Source organism: Euprymna scolopes, chromosome 5 (genome assembly GCF_053919585.1).
Source record: "Euprymna scolopes isolate OS-2025 chromosome 5, ASM5391958v1, whole genome shotgun sequence".
In the NCBI taxonomy this organism is placed as follows: domain Eukaryota; kingdom Metazoa; phylum Mollusca; class Cephalopoda; order Sepiida; family Sepiolidae; genus Euprymna; species Euprymna scolopes.
This window is the reverse complement of record NC_136486.1, coordinates 179,622,918-179,637,902: the sequence shown is the minus strand read 5'-3', so window position 1 is coordinate 179,637,902 and position 14,985 is coordinate 179,622,918. Positions and strand designations below refer to the sequence as shown.

Here is a 14,985-nt window from a genome sequence, read left to right as displayed (position 1 = left end):
CACATTCGAAGTGCTTGGGGTAAAGCAAAAAATTCATATTTAAGTTTCATCACGCAAATGCATCGCCATTACATGAACACATAAAAAATCTCGCATTCTCACATTAAAAGCTAAAAATTATATTTTGCCGCATTAAAAGCAAATGAAATGAAATATTATTTTATTAGAGCCAAACGCTGAATTGAAAATGACTATCACTTTAATAAGACCACATACTGAAACAAATTTTATTTAGCACTCAACTCCGGTATGTAGACATTAAAATTGAACTACATTATTGAGAATGAAAGGTATACAATCTAAATGATACAAATGTAATTTCGAGTTTGCGATATTTTTTCCATTCAATCCCAGATTTCTTTAGTATTTCTGTTTTATATTTCCCCCATTCTTTTAATCTTTATTTTTCTATAAATTTTCTATCGGCTTCAACACAAAGTATCATAATGGCTAATGTATTCGTATTTAATTCGAACAGATTTTTAGCAATAAATCATTTTTTTTTTTTAATTTTAAGGATGTATATTTAAAAATGATACATAATTATCTTACCAGCTGGCAATCTGAAAGTGCGAATTTGTCTACCTGCAAAAGAAAATACTTTGAATGACAGTTACAAAATTAACTTAGAATTTGTTAATAAAGACAGCAAATATTTAGAACCGTGGTCTGCAACCTTCTCTTTTTCCATGGTGACACACTATTGATTTGTTTTTTTAATTTTTGCGACACACCTCTCATAAAAAATAAATGTTTTCTACTCATAACGCCGTTTTGCAATAAAACGATATAAAATAAAGAAGATTATATAAAAATAAATTTTATTCACATAAATCGACATCTGGTAACAATGGTGAATGTCAGTGGGACAGTTGTGCCTGGTGTTTCTTAACTATTGCTGTAATATGTGAGCGAATGTGAGAGAGACACACTTTTAACTCTTCTCCATAATTTTTAGCGTTTAGCGTGTTTTATTTTAACGTTGTTTAGGTAAGAAAATTCCAGTTCATGTAGGTACGAAGTTTAGAATTACAGATTTTGATGGCCTGTTTTTACCTAGTGTTATATAATCTTCCAAGAAATTCAAAAGGCGTGTTACATAATAAGGGCTGTCTCCGTTTCATGTAAGTAAAAAAATAGGGAATTAGTTAAATGTAAATATGAAATAGGATAGTCGAGGATTCGAACTTGTGAAGCTAGACTTGGAATTTAGAATTCCAATCATAAGTTAAAATAAACACAGAATGTTATTATAAATGGAATGTCCAGTAAATTGTTGATTATGTTAAAATATTTAATAAATACAAATTTGGCTGGAAACTATTCACATTCTTAGAAAGAATGCATAATAAAATATGGGTTACAGAATTAGAGAAGTAGGTTAAATTCCTTTGTAAAACAACAAAGAGAATGGGAAATTTCCTGGTCGTCTGAAATGGTTTCAAAAATGATGACACGTGAGTTGTAGTCACGTTGACCAGACATACATGTGATTTCTCAATATAGGAAAGAGTTCGAAGTTAGATAGGAGAGAGTTAGATCAGTCAGATCAGAGAGGCAGAGAGGTTCAGACCGATTCTCGGTTAGAGTCAAGGCACCCTCTGGAAGTGATAGGGTTTTAGAAATAACCAGGTAACAACTTTGAATCCTTGAAATACAAAATCAAGTCCGACTGGTCGAAGAAATAAACGTATCATCACGTGGTTTCGTATCTGCGTCTTCGTGTTGTTATTCAACAGAAAAGGTATTGTCCATTTATGTTATAAGAACTTTGTGAAAATCATCATCACCAAAACAAAGGTAAAGTGAAATTGTATTAATATGAACTTTGTGTTTATAAAAATATACAACAATCAAAGCGTAAATGTCAAACGCACATACTCTCGGTCTATCTATTAAGATATTCAAAATCTCGTTCTAGTTGAATTACAGGCTTGGCTCTCTTGTAGTAGTATGTACCTGTCTGTCTCGTTATATATAAGGACTGTCTCTCTTTATATGTATACTGTCTCTCATATATACAGACCGCTATGTCTCGTTATATATATACCCTGTTTATGTCTCCAATATGAATATCTCCACAAACATGAACATTCTAAGACAATATGAATACTTAAAATGAATATATATAATATCTAACATCTCACAACATGATCACACACATGAACACGCAAGGGCTCTTACAACATGAACAACAACAAATACAATACAGAATATACGTCATCTTAATAGAACCCATTACATAATAGGCGTACAATGAGCGATATCAATAGGATGAAGAAATTAAATGTCTTCATTAGACAAAATGGAGTTAAATAGTTTCTAGCTATTCTCTCTTCGCGGCACATCAATAACCATTTCGTGACACAATTGTTGGGAACCACCGATTTTAAATATATCAATGTTAAGATGAGTGTACGCAATGATATGCTTGTTTGTGAATGATAGTGTGAATATCTATTTGACAAGAAAGTTCTTGCGGTTCTTAACTTTTAAATATAGATGAATATATTTCGGCGCAGATAAAAATTTAGTGATCGAAATAAGCACCATCAGAATGAACACATTTTTGCCAATGCAAAACAAGTGTATTTATGCCAGTAATGTAAGAATCCATCGTTCTGGTGACGATGAAGGCATTGAAGTGCTTTTGATATCGCTCAGGTTATTGAAACATTTCTCACGCAGAAATTTACTAGATCCTTGAAAACGTGATAGTCGGTAGGTGAGAGGTCTGGAGAGTATGACAGATGAGGCAGAGTTTCGTACCCCAATTCGTTCAACTTCAGCAACGTGCGATCAGGAATTGTCGTGGAGGAGAATTAGGCCTTTTCTGTTGACTAATGCTGGTTGTTGTTGTCGAAGTTTCTGATGCATTTCATCCATTTGTTGACAGTACTTTTCAACTGTAATGATTTCGCATGCATTCAAAAAGCTGTGATCGATGTGACCGGTCGCAGACCACCAAACAGTAAGCTTAACCTTCTTTTGGTGCAACGCTGGTTTCGGGAAGTGTCGTGGAGCTTCGTCGGAGTCTAATCACTGAGCTGAGCGTCGCCGATCAAGAAACGGGTCGTTCTTGTTGCGTAAAAGAAGGAAAGATGATCCTTCATAACGGCATTCTTTTGGTTGTCGTTCAATTCATGAGGCACCCATTTATCAAGTTGTTGTTTTTTTTTTTTTGTTTGTTTTTTTTTTTTTTTTTTTGCCTTTCCAATCACTCTGAAGTGGTTGGAATTTGTCGTATACGTTACGTCTAATTCAGAAGCAAGTTCTCGAACAGTTGTGTGCGGATTGGCTTCAACTAAGGCTCTTAATTGATCGTTGTCAACATCCGATGACCGACCACTTAGCTCATAAGCTTCAAGACTCTTGTCGCTGCCATGTAATTTCTTAAACGATCGGTAGTGGTTCCTGGGCTAAACGTTTCGTTGGTATCACGAGCTGTTTTTACAGCTTTTCAGCCTAGCTTGAATTTAAAAAACGAACGTTGTGCGAAATTTGCCTTTTTCCAGATTGTATTCAACGTTCTGAAAAGACATAATTGTTTTAAAGCGATTGTGATTTAAACGAGTAGATAGAGTGAAAACTCCCTTTAAAATGATACACACAGTGAACGTATTAAAACAACTTATTTGAAAATACATCATTTGAAATCATAATTTAAAATTCCGCAAGAACTGTCTTCTCAACCTAATATATCGTTGAAATTGTAAGGCATACACAGAAGCGTGCCATCCTAATGAAACGAGCAAGAGAGTATTAATAAAGAGAGAAATTTCAAAACAATAGGTTTTAAGACTTTACCAGTCAAACGAATAAGAAGTAATTTAATTTAAACATTCAAATTTCGCATTCCTATGATGGTATTTCTTTGATATTTTGCTCGATATAAAATATTGTTATTAAAAAACATGTAAAAAGTACATTTATTGACGAATTGATGTTCTTTGCTATTAGAGTAAGATCATGACCTTCGTAATATAAGCCATTAAAGCCCGTGAGCTGAAAAATGACGTCTTCGATGAAGTCCTAGCAAAGAAGATCTATCACACAGACTGTCGATAATAAATCAAAGTTTTACAAATAGCATTAGAAAACTTAAAAATTGCATTAAAAAGAGAAAAATAAATACGATGATTTGTACACTTAAACTTATTCAATATTAATTATAAAAGAAATAAAAACGGAGAAGTTATGTTTTGATGCGTTAAAACTAATTAAACATTCGGTTATTTTGTAGCTTTTAAAGACTAAATTGCGTTTATTTTTTACTTATAAATCACATTTAACAGAAGAAAAAAGGAACACGACTCGGTTCATAGTAAAACTGAACTATAAAATATATATGAAATATAAAAATATGCATATAAAATTACGTGATTTGAAACAAAAGACAATCAAATGTTGCAAAATATAAAATATGAATTTAGGCAATAAGCAATTATTAACCAATTAATTTAAATCAAAAAATATTTTTTAATTACAGCGAACAACAATAAATATTTTTAAAATCAAAACGAACCACATTATTTTTTAAAAATCAAACCGAACGATATTTTAAAATCAAAACCAACAATAAATAATTTTTATAACGAAAATTAACGATAAATTAGTTTAACTTGAAAACGAACGATAAATGTACAAAAATAAAAAAATTAAGTCAAACAAATAAAGCTAATATAAACAAAGTTACTAGTAAAAGAAAAAATTAAACATTCAATATTAAAACATTACAAGAATCTGTTGTGGAATTTTCAATTAAAAGTGTGAAGTTTTCTTCCCTGAATATTTTTACTAGTATTGTCATTCTGTTTGCGACGTTAAAAATAATTTTCAACTGTTTTGTGCTGTTTTTTTACACTAATGAACATACAGTTAAGGAAATAATAATAATAATAATAATAATAATAATAATAATAATAATAATAATAATAATAAGAGCGCTGACCAGACCTCCACGAAGAGAACTGGGAACTTGGGGAGGCTTAGTGCCATTCAAATTTCAGTATAGACCAATGGTCACTGCCAGCGATAAATCAATGGTAAGAGGCTGTTGCGATCACGCAAATTTATTTGCAAATGCTATCGAAGGAGGTGGAGAGAGCTGGACGTCTGTGGAGACTTGCTGTCACTCAGCTTTTAGAGAACACCACAGGTTTCCAATCAGATCTTTGATGACTTGTGTGAAAGCTCCATGTGAGCCAATAATAATAAATCCTTTAACGATTTATTTAATAAATAATTGGTATATACACGATAGTACTTTATTTAAATATCGTTATTAAATTTCAAATTTTACTAATAATTAAACTTTTAAAAGATTTTACATTTCTATATTCACTTAGCAAAACATTCTCTCTTTAAATTGCATGTATTCAAATGTAACGGCTGATGAAAATACGCTGTGTCCGGAGCGTCAGAAATAGTTCAAAATTCGGTAAAATGAACAAAATAATTATAGAAATTCATTAATTTCCTGGCACTTATTGAGTGAATTTCTATCATTATTTTGTTGATTTTTTTTCGAATTTCAAACCATTTTTGATGCTTTGAAGACAGCATGCTTTCGTCAGCCATTTTGATTGCCGGTTTACTTTAGCAACTGGACACTAGTTCTTCTTCGAACCTAATAAAACTTTAAATTCCGTTAAAATAAGCAAAACTTATCCAGGTAAGAAGAGTAACTTATCTTGCTTTTAGTAGCATTCATTTTTTTTATATATTTGAATTTTATACTGTTTTTCCGTTTGTTGGCTTCTGCGAAATCAGAGAAAATAGTTATCTATCTTCTTTCAGTTTTGTCATTAGACGTTATCTACTTCCGGTCGTTTCTTGGGACCCGTGGCCAGATTTAATAGACCAAATTCAATGACGTCAGCAAGTTGCATGACTTTAGTTACTGATCTGTCTTAATATATTACGAAGTCCACGGTAAGATACTTTAAAAAAGAAGTTTCAAGATCTGATAAAATAATTAAAATAACTCAGATGTTTTTATAGAATTCAATAATAAATTCTTAAATAATAACAAAGTAGAATTAAGCGTATTCGGAAATCATCGGATGGAACATTTAACAAGTGTTTATTTGTCTATTCATATTGAAAATGTTCGGTGCTATGTTTTTTAAGGTTGAAATGAGAGTTAAAAAGGCGTATGAAAGTTATTATTATTATTATTATTATTATTGTTGTTGTTGTTGTTGTTGTTGTTGTTGTTGTTGTTGTCTCACAAGTAGTTTTCACACAAGTCATAAAGGATCTCTCCTTGAAAACAACATGTGGTGTTCTCTGAAAGCTAGGTGACAACAAGTCTCTCCAGTTTTCCGGTACTCTTTATCTCTTAATATAATGTGCAAATTAATTTGCATTATCGCAACAACCGCTTACCATTGATTTCTCGCTAGCAGCGGTCATCGGTCTCCACTGAAATTTTGGTGGCAATGAGCCTCCCAAAGGTCCCAGTTCTCTTCACACTTGCCCAGCAGAGGTCTGATCAGTGCTCTCTCTGCGGTCTTTCCATCCTCCTTGACTCTTCTCGGCTATTTTGGCATCATTCTTTTGGGGGACGGTGATTGGATAATGGGAGTGGATAGGGGGCGGGATAGATAACTTGTGGATGTGCATCTTAAATGTTCTTGGTTCCATATAATGTTTTATTATTATTATTATTATTATTATTATTATTATTATTATTATTATTGATGTTGTTGTTGTTGTTGTTGTTGTTGTTGTTGTTGTTGTTGCTGTTGTTGTACTCACCAGGAATTTTCACAAAGGGCATCAAAGATTTCTTTTTGAGAACAACCTGTCGTGTTCCCTAGAATCTGAGTAACAACAAGTCTCATTAGATTTCCAGTATTCCCCATCTCTTCCGATAAGCTTTGCAAATTCGTTACATTATCACAACAGCTTTTTACCATTGATTTCTCTGGTAACGACTTTGGTTTTCACTAGCATAAACCTCCACAAGGTACCAGCCCTCTTCGCACTCATTCAGTGGAGGTCTGGTTAGTGTTTTCTTTCCTCTGTCTTTACATCCTCCTTGACCCCCCCCCACTACTATTGGATGTGGTGCCAGTTGATACCGATAGTATATTTTTGGAGCGGGGTGTAACTCACAATTATATGGTTTCAGTTTTCTTGATTCAATATGGTATTTCTTTATAGTTTTTTTTGTTTACATCTTCTGTAGTTTCTACGTGGTCACTTAGCGTTTGTAGCTAATGTGTATTCGTCTTTGCATTTAAGGGGTTTCCTTAATATTTCAACCGTTTTCATTATTGTTATCCGTTATATCTTCTCAGCCATTATTATTATTATTATTATTATTATTATTATTATTATTATTATTATTATTATTATTATTATTATTATTATTATTATTATCATATGTACTTTTTACGTTCCCCTCATCTAAACCATTAAAAATCATTGTTGCCAGTATTTTCATAACAGCAATAATAAAAGTAAAAATGTGAAATATTGAAACTTACGATATGTTGGTAAATATCTTCTCTCTAAAAATACAAACAAAAAGAGTATATTTTAATTGTCATGAAGCCCAGTTAAGCTTTCTTATTTGGGTAAAAAAAGAAAGAAAAAAAAACGAGAAAAATCACAATTTATGTTGAAATAAGTCTTACATGTAAACTGCTTAGCCTATTCCCTCGTGACCAGATTCCAAAATTGTGTAGAATAAAATGCCGTTCTGCAAACCCCAGTGAACAAAGTGCTAATCCTTGCGTTTCATCCAGATCGAATTTAGTACAAGAGACTGAACGAAACAAAAGACCTTAGTCTTCTCGTCAGTTCGTTCTTCCAGCCATCTAAACATTGCATTTAGGCTGCTAACAAAGCAATAATTACCCTATTTCTCATACGGCGTTCTTTCTGAACGCGAGTTAAACGTATGAACATATCTTGGTTCAGTGAATACATTCACCTTCCCTTTCTTTTCATCATCAACTTCGCTACGCACGTCGGAATTCAAGTATATCAAACAAAACGCCAATAGTTCAGGCAATGGACATTTTACTTTTAGACGAAATTAATTGAAATGGAATTAACAAACTCCAAAGTTACCTTTGATTGCATAAATTTCGTTCTAGGATTAATTAGAGTGGTTTGTTTGTCTTATTGGGAGCAACGTCTTTAACATCACGTTGGCCAAATGAATACAGCTAGCCTCGGCCTAACCAGTTAAGTTTCGCCCTGCCCCTGCAGGGGCTGGGCATGAATCTCAAAGACCATACGTGGGGGAACCCCCACATATAAGACTATTGTTCTTGTAGCAATCAGTTACTGTTAAATGTAGGGGAAACCCTTCATACTAATTGTCACTATCCAGCTCCCTTACTCCCCGGGGAGTTGGCCCCCATTTCCCCTCACTCTCCACATTAAAAAACGGCCTTGTGCCTAATTTGCTCAGTGGGGAAGCAAATAAATCCAGTTCAGTTTCGTCCGACCCCTGCGGGAGCTGGGCATAAATCTCAAAAACCATATGTAGGGGTAACCCCACATATATGACCATTTCCCTTGTGGCAATAAGTTATAAGTCAATGTAGGGGAAACCCTTCATACCAATTGTCACTATCCAGCCCCCCTACTCCCCGGGGAGTTGGTCCCCATTTCCTCTTCACTCTCCGCATTAAAAAACGGCCCTGTGCCCAATTTGCTCAGCGGGGAAGCAAATTAATCCAGTTTAGTTTCGGCCGGGCGCAAGTCGCAACCGGGAGCGACTCCCGAAGCGACGACTAGTGCTATCAGTCACGTCGACCGACTCCACCAGTGGAAGGATTCCAGCAGCAACAGAAACAGTTCAAACAGCCCTTCTCAGGGTCAAACAACCTGCCCTTATCATGGCTAATAAGTTTTTCTACTAATTCGAGTCACTACTGCTTGCCTCCTGAGACCCAAAACTAGCGAAATTCACTCCCAGTCACCAGCGCTTCTAGCTCACTCCAGCGACTTCCTGCTAATTCCCGCAGCCTTCCAGCCATTGGTGCCTCCAGTTTACTGCAGACTTCCAGCCCTTGGTGCCTTCCAGCTCCAAATTTACAAACATACTTTTCGCGCTTTTTTCAGCAAAGTTATCAATAACTCTATCAAATATCTTTAAGATATTTTGTTAGCTTTTATTTATTTTTATTTATTTTTCTATTTTCTAATTTACCCCCTCTCAAACTGTCGCCTCCTGACATGAACCGCTCGTAAAATATGGATACATTTTTCTAATTCCGATACATCCAAAAGTTCCGAGGTTTTACAACCTTTTCGGTAAAAAAATTGTCAACAACATGCATTAGTTTTCCCATAGTATATTCGATTTCAAAGTTATACTTCTGTAAGTATAATAGGAAGCGTTATACTCTGGGTGGAGTTTTGACAATTTGTTTTGTGACAATAGTTTTGAGAGGCTTATGATCGTTGTAAATTAAAAGTGTGGTCTGTATAAGAATGTTCCCAGACAAATACTATGGACAACATTTTCAGTTCAAGGGAGCAATAATTTTAAGAGAGCGGCTAGCAAATGTCACTGGAGCCCATATATTATTATAGGTTTTTTTTTCTAACATAGCCCCAAGTCCTAATGGTGATGCGTCTGAAGAGACTCTGATTGGAAGTGCTGGGTCAAAGTATTTTAATGTTGGACTCTGCGTGACCAAAGTTTTTAGTCGTTGGACAGCTTCCTTTTGTGGTTTATCAAAAGACCACATGTTGTCTTTTTCCAATAAGAGGCGAATAGGTGCGGTTTTATTTGATAAGTTAGGAATGAATTTTCCTAAGTAATTTATCATGCCTAGAAAACGCTGAAGTCCGGTTTTATTTGTTGGGTCGGACGTGTTTCTGACAGCTCTGCATTTGTTTTCATCAGGCTCAGCTCCATGACTGGATATTGCGTGACCTAGAAATGCCAATTCAGTTATATTAAACTGGTATTTGGATTGATTTAGTTTCATGCCGGATTTCCTTATGGAATTTCAAACTTTAATAGTTCCATTTTACAAAAGTTCTCGAATATCAGCCCAAATGATGATATCGTCCTGTGAATTTCTGCATCCCTCAATGTTTTCGATGATCCCTGCTATTTTTTGCATGACGTATTTCACTGGCACTGTGTGTGCCAGATGGGAGATGTGTGAATCTGTACTGCCTACAGGGGGATTTGAAGATAAGAAGTTTGGAGCTTTCTTCATCAACTTTGATCTGCCAGAATGTAGTTGCATCTAGCTTAGTGAAGAACTTTGTACCTGCCATCTCTTGTATTATGTCTAATGCTGTTGGTATCCTGTAACCAAAGAGTATTACATTTTTCGGGGTTGCAAAATTTATTAAATTTATCAAAGATTGTTAAAAAGTTAAGGCTTTCTTCCTCAAATTAAAAAGTAAAATTTCTATGGATTTTGCAGCCTTGTTTTTCGACTTTCGTTTTGACTTCATTACTGTTTCTAGCTTTTCCGTCGCCATCAAATATATTTCAAGGTCTTGTTTAAATTTATAACATTCTTCAGTAGCTTAATCGCCATATATATTTTATAACATTCTTCAGTGTAGCTTAATCGCCATATATATTTTATAACTTACTAACTAGCTCTACCTACGTATTGAGCACTTTTGAAGTAAATACTTAAAGTTTACGCATAAATTTATACTTCCGTATAATAATTTTATGTGAGTAAATGAAGTAGTTATATATATATTATAATATATATATATATATACATATATATATATATACATATATATATACATATATATATATATATATATATATACATATATATATATATCGCTTATGAAAAAAGAATCCAACCCTTCTCTTAATCGCCAAATCAAACGTTAAAAGTACATGGTTTAATTAGTCCCCCAGGCCTCCGTACTTAATTTTAAGTCATTATTAAATTTTATTTCTTTATTTCTTCGCTACGCAAATCTATAGAGTGATATAAAAAGTTGGAATTATTTCAAATTCAGGTACTTATAATATTTTTGCATATTCTTATAACAAATATCCCTAAATCTTATTTAGACGAAAAAAAAAAAGTTATTTGGTTCAAAAACCTTTTAAAAAATATGTTAATATTTTAGCGATCGAGGCAAAATGAATAGTGAGGTTTTGAAAATTTTTTAAATTTAAAATTTAAAATTCTATTAAAAATGGAATTAAGTCTTTTATCTTTCTGGGGTAAAAAGTTGCTCAAGAATAATGGATTTTAACAGATTTTTATTTGTTTTAAAAACAACAACCACTTGTTTATTTTTCCATTTTTGGGGGCTGTGCCTAAGTAAACATATCCAGGTCAGTAGGTGTGTCAGAAATCTTTTGGGAATTTTTGACATCCTAAACATAAAACTGCGAATAAAATATACAAAATTCGTAATTTCTCTTTTTAAAGTGGTTTCTTTAATTTCTTTATGAAATATACTTCCAAAATAAACTATTAAAGTTTTTTTAAAAATAATAGAAATATTATGTTTTATTTAAAAAAAAACAATGTTTACAAAGTGCCTGCGCGCGCTAATGCAGCCATTTTTTCTACGTAATAAAATGAATTGAATTTTACGAGTTAATTTTTGTTCAATCTTTCAATTTCAAAAATCTATCAAAATTTTTCTATTGGTTAAATTTTTACAATATTTGCAGGTTTAATGTGGAATTTTATGCTCTTTCCAATAAATCGAATAAAATATTCTAGACAAACGTTTTTCTTAATTAACCCCACCATTTTGAAATGTCTATTAAAATGAAAATAATTAATGTGCTCACCTCAGATTTATATATCACAAATTGAAGATAAAAGATCAATAAATAAAATAATCTAATTTAAAACAAAAACATAATAGTTTTGTGTAAATTTACCTGTAAAGTCAAAAGTTTAAACTTAAAAAAAAAAACACGTTGATTTTTTTTTTTTTTAGTGAAACCTCACATTTTTAAAAATTTGTCCTACTTCATTCAATGTTTTTTATTAGATTTAAAAAAAAAGTCGCTCCATAAAGAAGAAATAATATATATTAAATCAAAATCTCACGTATTTCTTTAAGAGAATAAAAAAATGGAAAATTTGATCGAGTGGAATTTTATTAAACGGCAAAACCTTATAAGTGAAATGTGATCATTTTTCATGTATGGTGGCCCATATAGACTAACTTTTGTTTACAGCAAACACATGCCAGAAATAGAAAGGGGAGATTAATTCTGGCGCTTACAGGCCACCGAAGTTCTCAACTGGAAGAAAAGCAGACGTTTTTCTCCCTTTTCCTCCAGTTGTAACCATCTGATATCGCGTTATTTTTTAATCGTTGCTTAAAAAGTTATTTTATTTAAAAAGTACATGGAATATAAAATATAAATATGGATAAATTCTTAACAATGAAGATGGAAGTACCTGTTGATTGGTATTTTTATAGGTAAATGATTTTTGGAATTTATATATATTTATTATATTCGAAGTAAGTTAAAATTCGTTGATTTTCTTGAAATCATTTTAAAAGAAAACCGATTTAAAAAGTAAATATTGCATATTTTGCTATTAAACCTGTTATTATTTTAAAATTTGGTCTTTGCTCCTTTTATTGAAAAAAACTAGGGTTTAAATCACATTTTTCAAGTAGTTATAAGCCTCGAAAGATAGTAAGTCTAATTATTCAAGTTTTTATCACGCACTTTGAATGGAGATTTCTGACACTGCTACCAGATCAGTCTAAATATTTTTCAAACACGTTCTTTCGATTTTTTCCTTTAAAAATATTAGTTTTCGGCGTGTTTTTATCTAGGCAACCATACGTTGTTACCTCTCTTCTTCGTGTGGGTTTTTTAGCGATTGCAAGATTGCACCTCTATAAATTAATTAGTAATCACAATTAAAAAAAAACTCTCTTGAAAAAATTACGAAAAGGTTTACAATGTCAGAGTAAGAAAAAAGGAAAAGTTGAAAGTTATTTGGCTGTCGCAGATCTATTATCTTCAGGCGAATACCAAAGCCTTTGCGCGAGCCTGTTCTAGTCTCACACAAAAACACGCGTTCACATCTCAAGCTATATTACTTGTCATATACATACGCGCACACAAACATACGCGCCCACGTCCACACACGCACATATATTCACGTTTGCGCACATACACTCACATTCACGTGTATATACACACACGCTAACGTACACACATGTACTCACATACGCGCACACGTAAGCACACACGGACGACGTCACTTCCCCTTTCAAAGGAAATCCACACATGCATAAAAGACCACCGGAAACACCTATAAAAGAAAGAGCAATAAGTAACTTCTCCCTATTAGGACCAGCTTTCAAGCTGGTCGGTCTACGGACCGACCGCGTGCCTCACACCACTTGCTACTATGTTGGATAGATAGACCGTACGTACACTTTATACGCTTTCTATCTCCATGAACTGGATTGACATTCTCACTCTTTCTCTCTCTATCTCCCCCTTCGGCTGTGGTCCATCAAAACAGACATGTGTGCGACGCTCTATTGAGCTTAACCCTCTCTTTCTACAAGCCGGCTTGCCACTTCGCGTTTCTCTATTGCATTCCCCTTTCCTTCCACGCGCGTAGTCGTCAACGGCTGAATGAACACGTGTGAGACTAGAACACGTACACCCAAGACTTTCATTTCTCAACAGAAAATAACGACATGTTTATTTTATTCCAGCATTTGAGTTCTGTGTTTCCTTCATTCAATTCGTTTCATTATTTTTTTCTTGTAGCGAGTTAGGTATTTATATATCCTGGTCCGCAACACCTTTAGCGGATAGTGACAGATGAGAGAGAGAGGGAGGGATGGATGGACGGAGAGAGAAGGAGACCCCAGCAAGCATCGAATAAAGATATCTCTCTTTCTCTCTCTTTCTCTCTCTCTCTCTCTCTGTCTCTCTCTCGTTCACCTAAAGACACTAACGGCTGACAAACCTGAAACAAGCAAAGAACTTTCAATTCATCCTTCTCACACAAGCACTGTCCAATTTTCTGTCGCTGAAATAAACCTTTAGTTTTTTTCTTAATTGAGTTTTTCCGTGCTACGTTTTCGAGGACTAATTAATTTATAGAGGCGCAATTTCACAATAGGTAATATAGTGACTACGACGTGATTTGAACACGTAACCTTCTGAATGATACAATTTTACCAAATGTTACGAATGTCATTTCCAGTTTTCGATTTTTTTTTCGATTCAATCCTAGATTTCTTTAGAATTTCCTTTTTTAGATTTCCCCTTTCTTTTAATCTTTATATTCCTTCAAATTTTTTATCGACTTCAGTACAAAGTGTCATAATGACTATTGTATTCATATTTATTTTAATTCGAACCAATTATTAACGGACATTAGCATTTTTGAAAATTTAAAGATATATATTTAAAAATAATATATAATCATCTTACCAGCGGGAAATTTGAAGGTGCGAATTCTTCTGCCTGCAAAAGAAAATACTTTGAATGGCAGTTAAAACATATGTATAGAATTCGTTAATAGAAACAGAAAATATTTAGAACAGTGGTTTCCAATATCTTTTTTATATGGTGGCACACTGATGATTTAAAAAAAAATTGAGACACACCTCTCATAAAAAATAATTATTTTCTACTCATAACGCCTTTTTGCAATAAAATTATATAAAATATAGACGATTATATAAAGATAATCTGTATTCAATAACTGGTATAGCGATGGTGAATGTAAGTGGGGCAGTTTGCCTGGTGTTTCTTAACTATTGCTGTAATATGTGGGCCAATGTGAGAGAGACGCACTCTTAATTTTTCATCAGTATTTTTAAGTTGTTTCGCGTGTTTTATTTTAATGTTGTTTAGGTAAGAAAATCTCAGTTCATGAAGGTATGAAGTTTAGAATTGCAGATTTTCATGGTCTGTTTTTATCTAGTTATATGATCTTCCAAGAAATTGAAAAGGTGTGCAATAAGCTGTATCATCATGATCAAGACATTAAATATCTTCATTAAACA

At 33.3% G+C, this 14,985-nt stretch overlaps 1 protein-coding gene across 14 annotated transcripts in view; it reads right to left on the bottom strand.

Annotated features, from left to right (window-relative positions):
- LOC145277057 (uncharacterized) overlaps positions 1-14,985 on the bottom strand; it is a 100,798-nt gene that overhangs the window by 30,404 nt on the left and 55,409 nt on the right. For all 14 annotated transcript variants that reach the window (XR_013868096.1, XR_013868099.1, XR_013868097.1 and 11 more), the window contains 3 exons: positions 14,408-14,440; positions 7,497-7,520; positions 553-585 (listed from right to left, as the gene is read on the bottom strand). Coding sequence is in view for 9 of the 14 variants with exons in the window: in XM_080128723.1 (XP_079984849.1) it covers positions 553-585; positions 7,497-7,520; positions 14,408-14,440 (90 nt within the window). In the remaining 5 variants the exon portion in view is untranslated. The remainder of the gene's footprint in view (positions 1-552; positions 586-7,496; positions 7,521-14,407; positions 14,441-14,985) is intronic.